A 16757-nucleotide genomic window follows, 5' to 3' on the forward strand; every position below is an offset into this window, starting at 1 on the left:
TGCTCTCTGCATCTGATTTGTTTCTGGTTTTATGTTTATCTTAGTTTAGTATTTAGTGCTTATTATCATTAGTGGATATATTCATTGGTTTGGTTGCTCTCTTCCTTTTTTTTTAATATATATATATTTTTCTCCTTTTTCTCTTTTTGTGAGTGTGTATGTATATGCTTCTTTGTGTGATTTTGTCTGTATAAGTTTGCTTTTACCATTTGTCCTAGGATTCTGTCCATTTTTTAGTTTTTGCTTTTTGGGGTTTTTTTCTTTCTTCCTTTTCTTCTGAGCCGTGTGGCTAAGAGGGTCTTGGTGCTCCAGCCGGATGTTGAGCCTGAGCCTCCACGGTGGGAGGGCCGAGTCCAGGACATTGGACCACCAGAAACCTCCTGGCCGCACATAATATCAATTGGCGAGAGGTCTCCCAGAGATCTCCATCTCAACACTAAGACCCAGCTCCACCCAACAGCCAGCAAGGTCCAATGCTGGATGCCCCACGCCAAACAACTAGCAAGACAGAAACACAACCCCACCCATTAGCAGAGAGGCTGCCTAAAGTCATACTAAGTTCACAGACACTCCAAAACACACCACCGGATGCAGCCCTGCCCACCAGAAGGACAAGATCCAGCCCCGCCCACCAGAACACAGGCACCAGTCCCCTCCACCAGGAAGCCTACACAAGCCACTGAACCAACCTCACCCTGTGGGGGCAGACAGCAAAAATAATGGGAACTACAAACCTGCAACCTGTGAAAAGGAGACCCCAAGCACAGTAAGTTAAACAAAATGAGAAAACAGAGAAATATGCAGCAGATAAAGGAGCAAGGTAAAAACCCACCAGACAAAACAAATGAAGAGGAACTACGCAGTCTACCTGAAAAAGAATTCAGAATAATGTTAGTAAAGATGATCCAAAATCTTGGAAATAGAATGGAGAAAATACAAGAAATGTTTAACAAGGACCGAGAAGAACTAAAGAGCAAACAAACAGTGATGAACAACACAATAAATGAAATTAAAAATACTCTAGAAGGAGTCAATAGGAGAATAACTGACGCAGAAGAACGGATAAGTGAAATGGGAGATCAAAGAGTGGAAATAACTGCCTCAGAGAAGAATAAAGAAAAAAGAATGAAAAGAACTGAGGACAGTCTCAGAGACCTCTGGACAACAAGAAACGCACCAACATCCTAATTATAGGGGTCCCAGAAGAGGAAGAGAAAAAGAAAGGGTGTGAGAAAATATCTGAAGAGATTATACTTGAAAACTTCCCTAACGTGGGAAAGGAAATAGTCAAGTTCAGGAAGTGCAGAGAGTCCCATAGAGGATAAATCAAAGGAGAAACAGGCCAAGACATGTATTAATCAAACTACCAAAAATTAAATTCAAAGAAAAAATATTAAAAGCAGCATGGGAAAAGCAACAAATAAAATACAAGGGAATTCCCATAAGGTTAATAGCTGATCTTTCAGCAGAAACTCTGCAAGCCAGAAGGGAGTGGCAGGACATAGTTAAAGTGATGAAAGGGAAAAACTTACAACCAAGATTACCCAGAAAGGATCTCATTCACATTCAATGGAAAAATTAAAATCTTTATAGACGAGCAAAAGCTAAGAGAATTCAGCACCACAAAACCAGCTTTACAACATATGCTAAAGGAACTTCTCTATGCAGGAAACACAAGAGAAGGAAAAGACCTACAATAACAAATCCAAAACAATTAAGAAAATAGTAAGAGGAACATGCATATTGATAACTACCTTAAATGTGAATGGATTAAATGCTCCAGTCAAAAGACACAGGCTTGCTGAATGGATACAAAAACAAGACCCAGATATATGCTGCCTACAAGAGACCCACTTCAGACCTATGGACACATACAGACTGAAAGTGAGGGGATGGAAAAAGATATTCCATGCAAACGGAAATCAAAAGAAAGCTGGAGTAGCAATACTCATAACAGATAAAATAGACTTTAACATAAAGAATGTTACAAGAGACACGAAAGGACACTACATAATGATCAAGGGATCAATCCAAGAAGAAGATATAACAATTATAAATATATATGCACTCAACATAGGAGAATCTCAATACACAAGGCAACTGCTAACAGCTACAAAAGAGGAAATCGACAGTAACACAATAATAGTGCAGGAATTTAAAACCTCACGTACAACAATGGACAGATCATCAAGCAAAAAATTAATAAGGAAACACAAACTTTAAATGACAAAATAGACCAGATAATTTAATTGATATTTATAGAACATTCAATCCAAAACAAGCAGATTATACTTTCTTCTCAAGTGTGCACGGAACACTCTCCAGGATAGATCATATCTTGGGTCACACATCAAGCCTCAGTAAATTTAAGAAAATTGAAATCATATCAAGCATCTTTTCTGACCACAATGCTATGAGATTAGAAATCAATTACAGGGGAAAAAAACGTAAAAAACACAAACACATGGAGGCTAAACAATACGTTACTAAATAACCAAGAGATCACTGAAGAAATCAGAGGAAATCAAAAAATACCTAAAGCCAAATGACAATGAAAACACGACAATCCAAAACCTATGGAATGCAGCAAAAGCAGTGCTAAGAGGGAAGTTTATAGCTATACAAGCCTACCTCCAGAAACAAATATCTCAAATTAACAATCTAACTTTACACCTAAAGGAACTAGAGAAAGGAGAACAAACAAAACCCAGAGTTAGCAGAAGGAAAGAAATCATAAAGATCAAAGCAGAAATAAATGAAATAGACACAAAGAAAACAATAGCACAGATAAATAAAACTAAAACCTGGTTCTTTGAGAAGATAAACAAAATTGATAAACCATTAGCCAGACACAACAAGAAAAAGAGGGAGAGGACTCAAATCCATAAAATTAGAAATGAAAAAGGAGCAGTTACAACAGACACTGCAGAAGTACAAAGCATCCTAAGAGACTACTACAAGCAACTGTATGCCAATAAAATGGACAACCTGAAGAAATGGACAAATTCTTAGAAAGGTATAACCTTCCAAGACTGAACCAGGAAGAAATAGAAAATATGAACAGACCACTCATAAGTAATGAAATTGAAAATGTGATTAAAAATCTTCCAACTAACAAAAGTCCAGGACTAGATGGCTTCACAGGTGAATTCTATCAAACATTTAGAGAACAGCTAACACCCAACCTTCTCAAACTCTTCCAAAAACTTGCAGAGGAAGGAAGACTCCTAAACTCATTCTATGAGGCCACCATCACCCTGATACCAAAACCAGGCAAAGATACTACCAAAAAAGAAAACTGCAGACCAATGTCACTGATGAATATAGATGCAAAAATCCTCAACAAAATACTAGCAACAGAATCCAACAGCACATTAAACGGATCATACACCATGATCAAGTGGGGTTTATCCCAGGAATGCAAGGATTCTTCAATATACACAAATCAATCAATGTGATACACCATATTAACAAACTGAAGGATAAAAACTGATAATCTCAATAGATGCAGAAGACCAGATAATTTAATGGCCGCTCAGCATGGCCGCTGAGCCTGCGCATCCGGAGCCTGTGCTCCGCAACGGGAGAGGCCACAACAGTGAGAGGCCCATGTACCACAAAAAAAAAAAAAGAAAAAAAAAGACACATGCACCCCAATGTTCATTGCAGCACTATTTACAATAGCCAGGTCATGGAAGCAACCTAAATGCCCGTCAACAGACGAATGGGTAAAGAAGTTGTGGTACATATATATGATGGAATATTACTCAGCCATAAAAAGGAACGAAACTGAGTCATTTGTTGAGATGTGGACGGATCTAGAGACTGTCATACAGAGTGAAGTAAGACAGAAAGAGGAAAACAAATATTGTATGTTAATGCATGTATGTGGAACCTAGAAAAATGGTACAGATGAACCGGTTTGCACAGCAGAAGTTGAGACACAGATGTAGAGAGCAAATATATTGGACAGCAAGGGGGGAAAACCGCAGTGGGGTGGGGATGGTGGTGTGCTGAATTGGGCGATTGGGATTGACATGTATACACTGATGTGTATAAAACTGATGACTAATAAGAACCAGCAGTATAAAAAAACAAACAAAAAAACTAATAATAAACTTTCTTTGGGTTATTTGTATGGAAATATGTTAATATAAATGTTTCAGACATTACATGAAATTTCTAAAAATCTTATATATTCTGGTATAATGTTATAAGTCATAATTCTAGTTAGTACTTTAAAACGTATATCTCAGAAATAACTAAATTTCCTTGTCAACTGCATTATTATGAATTTTCATCAAATCTTTAACTGTGGTCATTTTTAAGTCTTTTGTCATTTACAGACAGTTCTGGGTGTACTCTGATGCTTTTACAAAAATGTTCCCATAAAAGGATCTCATCTTCAAGGAATTTATGGAAAAGACTCTGACAAGAACAGGTTTCTGGTAACTGACTATACTGCTGAACTGAATGAATAAGCATTTTCAGAACTCTAATGGAAAACTGATGAATTCATAAAAGTTCTAACAAAAGATCAAGATAAAAGAAAATTAATTACATGGGACTGAGTGAACTGATGAGGATGATTATAATTTTTGTGACTTTCTCTTTGAATAAAAAAAAAATCCCACAAGGACTCAGAGGCAAAAAATACACAAATCAATTTTCACTGCAAAGTAAAGGAGCTGTTACAGTGGAGGATTACTGGACTGAATGTCAATATTATGAGATACTATGAGTGTATTTCGTGTTCGGTAATTACAATCATTGTTGCTTTTGTTGTGGTCATCCATTTACAATGCTTGGTGTCAGTTTATCTCTTGTAAAAATAAAATACAGTGTGTGTGTGTGTGAGTTGTGGGAAAAAAAGAAAAAAATATTCTTTGTTATTGCATATTTTTCCTACTGATTAAATTTAGAATGAGATTTAAAAAAAAAAGAAATTGAAACTGTGATTAAAAATCTTCCAACAAACAAAAGTCCAGTACTAGATGGCTTCACAGGTGAACTCTATAAAACATTTAGAGAACAGCTAACACCCAACCTTCTCAAACTCTTCCAAAAAAATGCAGAGGAAGGAAAACTCCCAAACTCATTCTATGAGGCCACCATCACCCTGATACCAAAACCAGTCAAAGATACTACCAAAAAAGAAAATTACAGACCAATGTCACTGATGAATATAGATGAAAAAATCCGTAACAAAATACTAGCAAACAGAACCCAACAACACATTAAAAGGATCATACACCATGATCAAGCGGGATTTATCCCAGGGATGCAAGGATTCTTCAATATATGCAAATCAATCAATGCAATACACCATATTAACAAACTGAATAAAAACCATATGATCATCTCAATAGATGCAAAAAAGCTTTTGACAAAATTCAACACCCATTTATGATACAAACTCTCCAGAAAGTTGGCACAGAGGGAACCTACCTCAACATACTAAAGGCCATGTACGACAAACCCACAGCAAACAACATTCTCAATGGTGAAAAACTTAAAGCATTTCCTCTAAGATCAGGAACAAGACAAGGATATCCACTCTCACCACTATAATTCAACAGAGTTTTGGAAGTCCTAGCCAAGGCAATCAGAGAAGAAAAAGAAATAAAAGGAATACAAATAGGAAAAGAAGAAGTAAAACTGTCACTGTTTGCAGATGACATGATACTGTACATACAGAATCCTAAAGATGCTACCAGAAAACTACTAGAGCTACTCAATGATTTTGGTAAAGTAGCAGGATACAAAATTAGCACAGAAATCTCTTGCATTCCTATACACTAATGATGAAAAATCTGAAAGAGAAAGTAAGACAACACTCCCATTTACCATTGCAACAAAAAGAATAAAACACCTAGGAATAAACCCACCTAGGGAGACAAAAGACCAGTATGCAGAACACTACAAAACACTGATGAAAGAAACCAACAGATGGAGAGATAAACCATGTTCTTGGATTGGAAGAATCAATATTGTGAAAATGACTATACTACCCAAAGCAATCTACAGATTCAATGCAATCCCTATCAAATTACCAATGGCATATTTTACAGAATTAGAACACAAAACCTTAAAATTTGTATGGAGACACAAAAGACCCCGAATAGGGCTTCCCTGGTGGCGCAGTGGTTGAGAGTCTGCCTGCCGATGCAGGGGACACGGGTTCGTGCCCCAGTCCGGGAGGATCCCACATGCCACGGAACGGCTGGGCCCGTGAGCCATGGCCGCTGAGTCTGCGCATCCGGAGCCTGTGCTCCGCAACGGGAGAGGCCACAATAGTGAGAGGCCCACGTACTGCAAAAAAAAAAAAAAAAAAGACACCGAATAGCCAAAGCAGTCTTGAGGGAAAAACACGGAGCTGGAGGAATCAGACTCCCTGACTTCAGACTATACTACAGTAATCAAGACAATATGGTACTGGCACAAAAACAGAAATACAGATCAATGTAAAAAGATAAAAAGCCCAGAGATAAACCCATGCACCTATGGTCAACTAATCTATGATAAAGGAGGCAAGGATATACAATGGAGAAAAGACAGTCTCTTCAATAAGTGGTGCTGGGAAAACTGGACAGCTACATGTAAAAAAATGAAATTAGAACACTCCCTAACACCATACACAAATATAAACTCAAAATGGATTAGAGACCTAAATATAAGATGGGGCACTATACAACTCTTAGACAAAAACACAGGAAGAACACTCTTTGACATAAAACACAGCAAGATTTTTTTTGATCCATCTCCTAGAGTAATGGAAATAAAAACAAAGAAATGGGACCTAATGAAATTTAAAAGCTTTTGCACAGCAAAGGAAATCATAAACAAGACGAAAAGAAAACCCTCAGAATGGGAGAAAATATTTGCAAATGAAGCAACAGACTAAGGATTAATCTCCAAAATATACAAGCAGCTCATGCAGCTCAATACCAAAAAAAAAAAACCCAATCCAAAAATGGGCAGACGCCCTAAAGAGATTTCTCCAAAGAAGATATACAGATTGCCAACAAACACATGAAAGGATGCTCAACATCACTAATCATTACAGAAATGCAAATCAAACACACAATGAAATATCACCTCACACCGGTCAGAATGGCCATCTCAAAAAATCTACAAACACAGGACTTCCCTGAGGGCGAAGTGGTTAAGAATCCGCCTGCCAATGCAGGCAACACGGGTTCAAGCCCTCGTCCAGGAAGGTCCCACATGCCGCGGAGCAACTAAGCCCGTGAGCCACAACTACTGAGCCTGCGCTCTAGAGCCCAAGAGGCACAACTACTGAGCCCACGTGCCACAACTACTGAAGCCCGTGTGCCTAGAGCCTGTGCTCTGCAAAAAGAGAAGCCACCACGGGCTTCCCTGGTGGCTCAGTGGTTAAGAGTCCGCCTGTTGATGCAGGGGACACGGGTTCGTGCCCCAGTCCGGGAAGATCCCACATGCCGCGGAGCGGCTGGGCCCGTGAGCCATGGCCGCTGAACGTGCGTGTCCGGAGCCTGTGCTCCGCACGGGAGAGGCCACAACAGTGAGAGGCCCGCGTACCGCAAAAAAATAAAAAAATAAATAAATGAGGAGTATATAAAAATTATATGTAATATGTTTCCAATTTTGTTTATAAAAAATTAGATGCAGAGAAAGAAAAGATACAATCCAAGTGTTAATGGGAATTAACACTTGATGGAGGAATTTTTGTTGATTTGTTTTCTTGCCTTTCTATATTTTATACATGCTCCTCTGTAATAATGAGTCAAACTCCCCATTTTTGATGCTTAATGTTTCAAGCCCACCACCCCCTCTTTTCTTTCTGTTACACATCTGGGCAGTAGGGTAAGAAACCCTAGGTGGTCCCTCCATTGGCACCAGCAGGAAATTGAAAAGTTGTAATAAGCCCCAGCCTACATGCAGAACCCTCACCACACCTCATATTCATTAGAGGAACTGAGCCCATCTCTTATCCCCTCCTTCTCTCTAGCTATTTTTGGACCAGCCTTGGGAACCTGCCATGCTGTCCCCAGAAAAGCTTCGTTATGTGAGTAATAAAACTTTTCGCATCCTCCTGATGGATACGTGGCATCATCAACCTCAACACCAAACCAAATTTGGGGAAGTAAAACCAACCCACTCATGCTGAGGGGCCACAACATCTACAAATGAGCATGTTGTACTTTTATACCAAAACTGCAATATTATTTCTTAAATATTAAGCTATAACTTTTCATGTCAGGCCTGCAGAATTTTCTCATTTTACGGAAGGATACGTTTTTAAAACAGTAGGCAAAGAAACAGGAGAACTGATTATAAAGTATCGCCTTACAGTCACTCAAGACAACATGTGTCTAAAAGAATCATCATCTCCTGTTCTGGAACTAATTGTACAATATAACCAAAGAAACATACCTGGACTCAGAAACTGGTCTTCTGTGAGTACATCTCCCAGGGTGACAGATAAAAACTGGTATTTGGGTCTCTGCCAGCACCACAATCTCTTTTTTTTGGTCACCAGACTTAGAAGTTGTAATTTATCAGAGTCATTCAAATTTGATACTGTGATCAGGTTACCTCCAGCATCAACTTCTCTAAGAAAATTCCTTGTTGCTTTGGCAAACATTTTGAGAGCTCCAGATTACCTGAAAAAAAATATACAGGAAGTTGTTATTTCGTGACTTTTTTTCTAAAATTACCTTATTTCTCCCTAGTATCAATCAGTATACATGAAAGAATACCTTCTCCTTAGAGAAGCCTCTAGTTTGAGTTCAGTTGATGTCTAAAAAATCAAATTGAAATACTGAAAGAGAATATGTATATAAATCCAGATAGGCTAGGTTATGCCTCCAAATCTCGGTGGCGTATAACCAGTAAGGTTTATTTAGTGCTCACACTACACGTCCAAAACAGGACAGGAAGGCTTTGCTCCTCATAGCCATTCAGGGATCCAGGCTGAAGGGGCAGCCGCCATCTTGAATATCATGTCATCAGCCAACAGGAAAGAGAGTTCTGAAAAGTCTCACACCAGCAATTAAATGCTCTGGCCCAAAACTGACACACGTCACGTCCACTCACAATTTGTCAGAACTAGGCAGATGGCCTCAGCCAACCACAATGGTCAGGAAATACAATCCTACCAAGTATTTGGAAGGCAGAGACCTGGGAATATCTGTTGAACAGCGTACTGACTACCCCAATTTGTATCTTACTTATGACCACTTCTTTGAAGGGTCAAATGTGCTTTTTCTCTACACTGTGTGATGTCCCCTGTTCATAAATGGGAAGTGACTAGCTATTACTTTTAACCCCAGAAAGGAAAGCCCAGTCACTCTTCAGCCGGAGGGAAAAAAAAGTAAGAGACATGTTGGAAGATATAAAAGTACTACATTCAATGGAAGATGTATATACTATTCAATAAATGGTGTCAGAACAACTGGCTAAACATCTGGAAAAAAATAAAGTCAGATCCCTAACTCATGCCATACACAAGAGCAAATCCTCAGTGGATTAGAGTGTTTTTAAGGAAAAGTGAAACCATAAAGTACTAGAAAAAAATACAAACAAATATTTGTACAATTGTAGGATGAGAAAGGCCTTTAGGAAGACAAATGGCAAACTGAGAAAATACTTATAAAACAAAGAACCAGAACATTTAACATATACAAAAAACTTCTACAAACCACATCAAGTTTTACAAATACTGTAGTAGATACATGGGCAAAGGTTATAAACAATTCACAATACATAAAGTGCTCACAGCTGTACATATGCATATGAATATATACATATGCGCGCGCGCACACACACATAATCATTATTACTCAAAAAAAGCACAAATTGAAAGATTTTTTTTAAACTATAGTCAACAGTTAAAATGTCTAATGCACAAGAATTGTGTTTTATTTATATTTGTATCCTGGTGTCTGGCAGTCACATAGATAACAAAATCATAGAATTTAAGAGCTGAGATAATCTTAGATGTTAATCAGTTCAACCCACTTTTCTTTACCATGAATCTTCTCAAGGGCATAAAAAAAATTGTTTTACTATCACTAGTTCTTCTCTAAAGTACCTTTTCTTATATTATTGTATAGCCAACTAACCCTGTTCTTATATCAGAGCACTCATTTATTCATTTATCAAAATATTTATTGAATCGGTGTACAAGGCAATATTTGGGAGCAGCAAGGTCGTGATGTCCAGGAGACATGGTTTTGTGTAGATATGCCCATCACCAATTCTTTGACAGACCGAGAGTTGCTTTGCAAGCTCTGGGACTGGTTCCTGCACTGCCAGGTTCTAGAGAGGGGAAGCGCAAAGGATAAGGATGAAGAAGGCTCAGTCCTGGTCCTGAAGGCCTGTGCCTCCTCTGGGGGAACCAGGGCAGCAGGAGCCACTGGAGGGGTTATATAGGGAACAGTGTGATCAAAGCGGTCACTTAGAAAGATCTTCTGGAAGCAAAATAGGAAACCAGCTGGAAGGGAACAATTAGACAACACACAATGATGCTGAACTACGTTGGTGGTGTAAGGGTAGAAAAGATGCTGGTTTGGTGGTTTCCCGAGAAGTCTGGTTGGATGTGAAGGTGCTGATGAAAGAGAGGAGACTCCCCAGCTTGGCCTGCGGCTAGCTCAGGCCAGGGTCGGCTGATGAGATGGGGATGCCAGCTACCCAGAGAGGGATCCAGAAGGAAGCAGACTGCTGGGGACAGCAAGACAGTAACTGCTGAGAGTGCATCTAGGATAAGGTGTAAGGCTTATTTTGTCAAACACAAGGAAAGAACTTTTAACGAAATAAGGTCTCCCAGTGACCGGGGGATTTTACCCTGCTTGTCCAAGAGAAGAGCCACAGCAGAAGCTGCCTCAGTTCACCATGGTGATCAGGATCTCCATTTTTATGGGTTTTATTCTTTCCTGGGACAACCTGGAAGGGAGTTCACTAACTTGCCTTCAGATTAAACAGGTTTCTGAAGAAGCCAAATCAGGCTTGCCATCAAAAAATAATAAAATAACAAAACCCAAACCCATCCGCTGTGGGCAACAAAGCCTTAGTGATGACACCAATCCTCCCCAGAGGGATTAGAGGATGAAGAGAGAGAACTCCTAAATTAATTTTTCATTTTGTTTTTCAATCTAGCATCAAATACGGCCTCTTGACAGTGTAGGCTGCTTTAAAAAGAGTTAATGGAAGTGGCTATTGCTTTGGATGTTTTTATAAGAACCAGGTTTACTCAATCAAGGGACTCAGAATATTCTCCTTGTGAAGGTAAAGTTAGAGGCTTTTTTTTTTAATTACTATGTTTGAATACACAATATATTTACTTGGCTCTAATATCTAAACTATGGAAAAAGATATACACTGAGAAATCCCATTTCTACCCAGGTCCCATCTACCTTTTCACCCCTCTCCCCTTCAGGTATATCACCTTCATGTTTCTTTATACAAATATAAGTAAAAAGGAGTGTACACACTTTTCTGCATCCTACTTTGTCATGTGGCAATATATCCTGGAGATCTTTCCACGGTTAGAACCTTCTGCATAATACAGCTTCATAGTACCCCTTCACATGGATGTACCATTGCTTATTTAACCTGTTCAGTATTGCTGATCACTTGGGTAATTTGTAAGTTTTTATTATTTTCAAAATGCCACACTAGGGCTTCCCTGGTGGCGCAGTGGTTGAGAGTCCGCCTGCCGATGCAGGGGACACGGGTTCGTGCCCCGGTCTGGGAGGATCCCGCATGCCGCGGGGCGGCTGGGCCCGTGAGCCGTGGCCGCTGAGCCTGCGCGTCCGGAGCCCGTGCTCCACAACGGGAGAGGCCACAACAGTGAGAGGCCCGCGTACCGCAAAAAAAAAAAAAAAAAAAAAAAAAAAAGCCACACTAAATACTGCTAAATGTATGTCTTCTTCCTACATGGGCAAGAGTATCTGAAGGGAGATTTCTAGAAGAGGGATTGCTAGACCAATGGTAAATGCATCTATAATTTACAGGTTGTACCATTTTGCAGTCTCACCAATAAGGTATGAAAGTATCAGTCTCAGCAACAGAGTATGGTATCAATCTTTTGTATTTTTTTTCAGCCTCATAGGTGAGAAATGGTTTCTCAGTGTAGTTTTCTGTTTGTTTTTTTGGTGGGGTCGTGTAGATCAGTTGCCAATATCTTTTGTTTTCTTTTTAAATTAATTATTTATTTATTTTTGGCTGCATTGGGTCTTCGTTGCTGTGCGTGCGCTTTCTCTAGTTGCGGCGAGCGGGGGCTACTCTTCGTTGCAGTGTCTTCTCTTATTGCGGAGCATGGGCTCTAGGCACACAGGCTTCAGTAGTTGTGGCTCGCGGGGTCTAGAGCGCAGGCTCAGTAGTTGTGGAGCACAGGCTTAGTTGCTTTGCAGCATGTGGGATCTTCCTGGACCAGGGCTCGAACCCGTGTCCCCTGCATTGGCAGGCAGATTCTTAACCACTGCGCCACCCAGGGAAGTCCCTCAGTACAGTTTTAAGTCATGTTATTTTAATACAAGTGAAATCAAGCATCTTTTGTTTAAAGCTTTTTTATATATCTTTTTCCTGTTTGTGTCTTTAGCCCATTTTCTATTGTTTTTTTCTTTATTCCTAGGATCCTTCAATGGAATAGCGAGATGAGCCAAAGTACAATATATGCTAGAAATTTAATACAATACAGTTTATCATGTGGCATTGGGAGCCAATAAGCTATTGTCTGATTCTCAAACATCTAAAGTAACTGTCCAGCCAGGAAAGATTAAATAATATGCCCAGGGCCCACCAAAGGATCTAGAACCCATGCTGCCTGGCAGAGACAAGCACAATAATGTCTCAAGTAGAAATTAGACTTCGGATTCAAATTTCCAAAATGCTCCAACCTGGAAGGAGATGAAAATGGCCTCATGAGAGACCAAGCTCAAAATGCTCATGGCCTAAAACCCCACTGCACTTCACAGCGGTACCGAAGATCCTGGGCTCTCTCATTTGGGCCTGAAGAATTCCATGAGCCAACAGTTCCTACTTGTCTGCCTATGTGGCTTCCCAGCTCGAAGCAGATTAGAACTCAGAGAGCCAAAGTGAAGGTGGTAAGGATATACAAGCTCGAATGAGACTCCTGGACAAAAGACCAAGAAACCAAGACAACAACACAAAGTCAGAAGAGTACATGGCCAACCGGGACCACTGGCTCCTGGGAACAAAGACTCATAGAAATAGTTGCCAGGGTAATGATAGCATAAGAAGATACTACAATCACTCGTGTCCATCCTCAGGACTGATTCAAAGTGATGGAATGATCACATCTTTGAGTTGCAAAGGACCCGCTTCTTCCTAATATCCAATTCAGGATTCTTCTCTGGAGCAGCTCTGGTTGATCACTGGGCCTCTGCGTGAATAGTTCTAGGAAAGAAACCTGAACCTCGAAATCCACTAAAAGGGCGGGGGGGGGGGGGCGGGGGGCAACTGTATATCGAGTACCTGCTGTGTGCCAGGTACTGGGCTAAGTCCTTTCTACACATTTCCTCATTTAATCTCCACGACAACCCTGAGTAGGCATTGTCCATATTTTACAGATGTGGAAACTAAAGTTCAAAGATGTTAAGTAATTTGCCCAAGATAACAAGAAAAAAAGTAGCAGCCCTGACATCCAAGAGCCTGCCTGGTACCATCAGCTAGCCCTGGGGTTGCTGGCAGTGGCCTGGCGTTTTCCTGGTCAACGTGAACATCACAGAACGTCGACATCTGGCAAGGGCACTCTGTGGTCATGATAAATCAAGACGAAAACAAGACCTCTCATAGTCTTATCTGACCACAGACAAAATACGAACACTGTCTAAACCACAAAAATGACCAAACACTCCCACCATCCCCACCAACTCTAAGCACAAGTGACTGCGGTTCTCAGCCAACCACAGTTTTAGCCTCACTCCTTTCAGATAAAATTTATGAAGATACTCCAGAGAATTTCCCTCACTTGCTGACAGCATCCAATTCAGAGCAAAGTCCTATCTCCTTAAACTCTCCCCCAAATCGCCTACAAGCCCAAATCCTGTAACTCCTTTCTGCACTCAGTTACAGAGACGCCCAGGGTTCCACATGGAGCGAAGTCTTCCTCATTCAGCGAGCAATGATCCATCCCCTTCAACTCCACCTGTGTTCCCAGAGGTCTTTGACTAGAAGGCACTGAATGTCAAGTAGAGAAATAGTGCTGAGCCCAGATTCCAAACAAGGTCCACCTGCCTCCCAAGCCTGAGCCCTGGACCACTCTGCTCTGCCAACTCCGCCGTCAGGTTTTGTTTGTTTGTTTGTTTGTTTGAATGTGGACTACATATAATTTGTTTTGTAAAGTAAGAAGAGGTGCTCAAAAGGGTAAACTTCAGTTATGGCGGAAGCAAAAACCATGGCTATAAAACACATTATTTCTTCATCATCTAGGAAAATGAGACACCGCTGTGAGTACTTGTCTCCTAACAACTTCAGCACATTTTGAATTTAGTTTTCTAAATAAAGTGAAATTGAGTCTATTAAATTAAAACAGAGGTGTCATCCTTCTGTATCTTCCGGTGCTTACAGCCCAGTACCTTCATTTTTATAATAAGAAGGCAAATTAAAGACAAAGTACTCCATCATTTCTTTCTAAAATAAAAATCCGAAATAAAAAACAAATGATGATCGCAAGACAGGCATGAGATTGAAAAAGGAGTCAAGGCAAAGGCAGCAAAGGCTTTTAGGAAGTGGAGTGGATAACAGGAGACTGATTAAGAATAAAGAACCCTCTGGTCCCCCTGAGGGTTCAAAAAGAACAAAAAGAAAAGCACTTTTGGAAACCATAAGGCTTCCTCCTAAAGCAGGCGAGCTAAGGGCAGCAGCTGGGGGCTTGGGCCGCATTTCTCAGATCTCTCTAATTGGCTGGGCTCATCTTCTCCCGGCTGTTTTCCTTTACGAGAAGAGTTCATTGGCGGTGGCTTTGGAAAACGATTAATTTACTCTACATTTATTCAGCTGTTTCTCTGACCTAACAGCAATATTTCATTCCACTCCAACTAGCCTATCTCTTAAAGGCATCGATCCCAAGGCATCCGCCCCTCTGAACAGTCCTCTGAACAGAGTAGACTCTCAATGAGAGGTTTTTTTGAACACTGTACAACCAGCGCCTTCCTAAGACCGCCCTCTGGTCTTTCCCGGTCAGGTGCAGATGGGAAGGAGTCTGGAATCTGCACGTTGAGGCCCCGTGAGCAGCGGTGATGTCATCCCACCCAGGCCGAGAACTCCCGAGGGGCTTGGCCTCCTCCACAAGCTCGGGGCCCAGTATCCAGCACCCCAGGGATGGGGACTTGGTCCAGCCCAGAGAGTGAATTCCACGCCGGCCCCCGCCTTCCTTCCACGCACATAAGCGCCCCAGCGCCCGGCCACGGACAGCCTAGCGCACCCGGAGGAGAAACCGGAAGACAAAGAAGTGGGGAGAGGGCGCAAAGGGTTGGGGGGCGGACAGTAAGTACCCGCTGCCCCAGCAACAGCCAGGGAAGGAAGTGGCAGTGGGAAGGGGGAGGAGAGGGGATGGGAAAGGGGTCGGGGGACAGAGACGGGGGCTGGGAACGCGAACGAGGAGGGGACGCCATGGGGCCGGCGGTCCAGCTGCGGGCAGCCCACCCATTCGAACCCCATTGGACTAACGGGCAGACGGGAGGGTGTCCCCTAGAGAAAGAGCCGCGCGGGCTCGGCTCCCCAAGGTCAGGGCCGGATCCGGAGCCGAGCCGGCCGCACTTACCTCCCTGCAGCCTCGCGCCCCGCGCCCGCAGCCTGCCGAGACTTAGAAGCCCCGCGGGTTGGGCCGGGCCGGGGCGGGGGATCGCGAGGGAAGGGGGCGGGCGGCGGGACCTTTGCTTCGTCCCCGCCCCCTGGAGCCGGGCGGGGCGGCCGGAGGAGTGAGCTCCGAGAACTTGCGCTCAGGAGTATTGAGTTCTTCCACAGGGCCTGGAACGAGGTCCCCATACGCTCTGGGCATATCCTTAGGTTAGTTACCCCACCTCCTTATATTTTTGTCAGTAAATCTGTCCCTGACTATTCAAATGAAAAGTACAGCCAGTCCACCACCCTACAGGAACACGCCCTAGTTCCTCGCCTGCTTTATCTCCTTTGCAGTATCACCATCTGATAGACTATACACATCATACTTACTTCATGCATTATGTTTCTCTTCCCTAGAATGTCAGCTCCACGAGGGGAGGAGCTTTTGTGTGTTTTGTTCACTATACCCCACAACTAGCATAGTACCCGATGGATGGTTGATAGTAAATAATTGTTGCGTTAATTAATGCATCCTCTTGTTTCTAGACTGTAGGGGTCTCACTCATCTTTGCAGTACTTGGCACAGGGTAGGTGAACAATTAATTAATGGTTGTTGGATGAATGAGTGACTTGAAATGGTCAAGAGAGAGAGGTGGTCCCCTTTTGGTGGCCTGCCTGGCCAAAGAGATTAGACAGTGGAAGAAAAAGAGAATCACTGTCTTGGCCCTGTCAAGACTTATTAACCTATGCTATTGGTTCTCTGTCCTCAAAATTATACAGTGATGACTCTGACTTGTTACAGAGATTATTGTCTCCTGACCTTGGCCATTAACCTCAAGAACATCCTTATAAGCAGCATGTTCATGAAGTTCCCACCAATAAGCCCAGCCCTCTGTCTAGATACGTAACCACCTGTATCTGAGAGTACCTGAGATTTTTGGTGCAACAGTTACTCCATGGCTTCAAAT

The 16757-nt window shown here is 41.8% G+C and overlaps 1 protein-coding gene across 3 annotated transcripts in view; it reads right to left on the reverse strand.

Annotated features, from left to right (window-relative positions):
* GSDME (gasdermin E) overlaps positions 1-16757 on the reverse strand; it is a 144756-nt gene that overhangs the window by 89834 nt on the left and 38165 nt on the right. For 2 of the 3 annotated variants that reach the window (XM_033863089.2, XM_073809750.1), the window contains exons 1-2: positions 15770-15847; positions 8416-8645 (exon numbers count right to left, since the gene is read on the reverse strand). In XM_033863089.2, the coding sequence (XP_033718980.1) occupies positions 8416-8626 (211 nt within the window). In that variant the 5' untranslated portion in view covers positions 8627-8645; positions 15770-15847. Of the gene's footprint in view, positions 1-8415; positions 8646-15769; positions 15848-16757 lie in introns of those variants that run through there. The other variant, XM_073809749.1, reaches the window with a different exon arrangement.

This window comes from Tursiops truncatus, chromosome 9, assembly GCF_011762595.2.
Source record: "Tursiops truncatus isolate mTurTru1 chromosome 9, mTurTru1.mat.Y, whole genome shotgun sequence".
NCBI lineage: Eukaryota > Metazoa > Chordata > Mammalia > Artiodactyla > Delphinidae > Tursiops > Tursiops truncatus.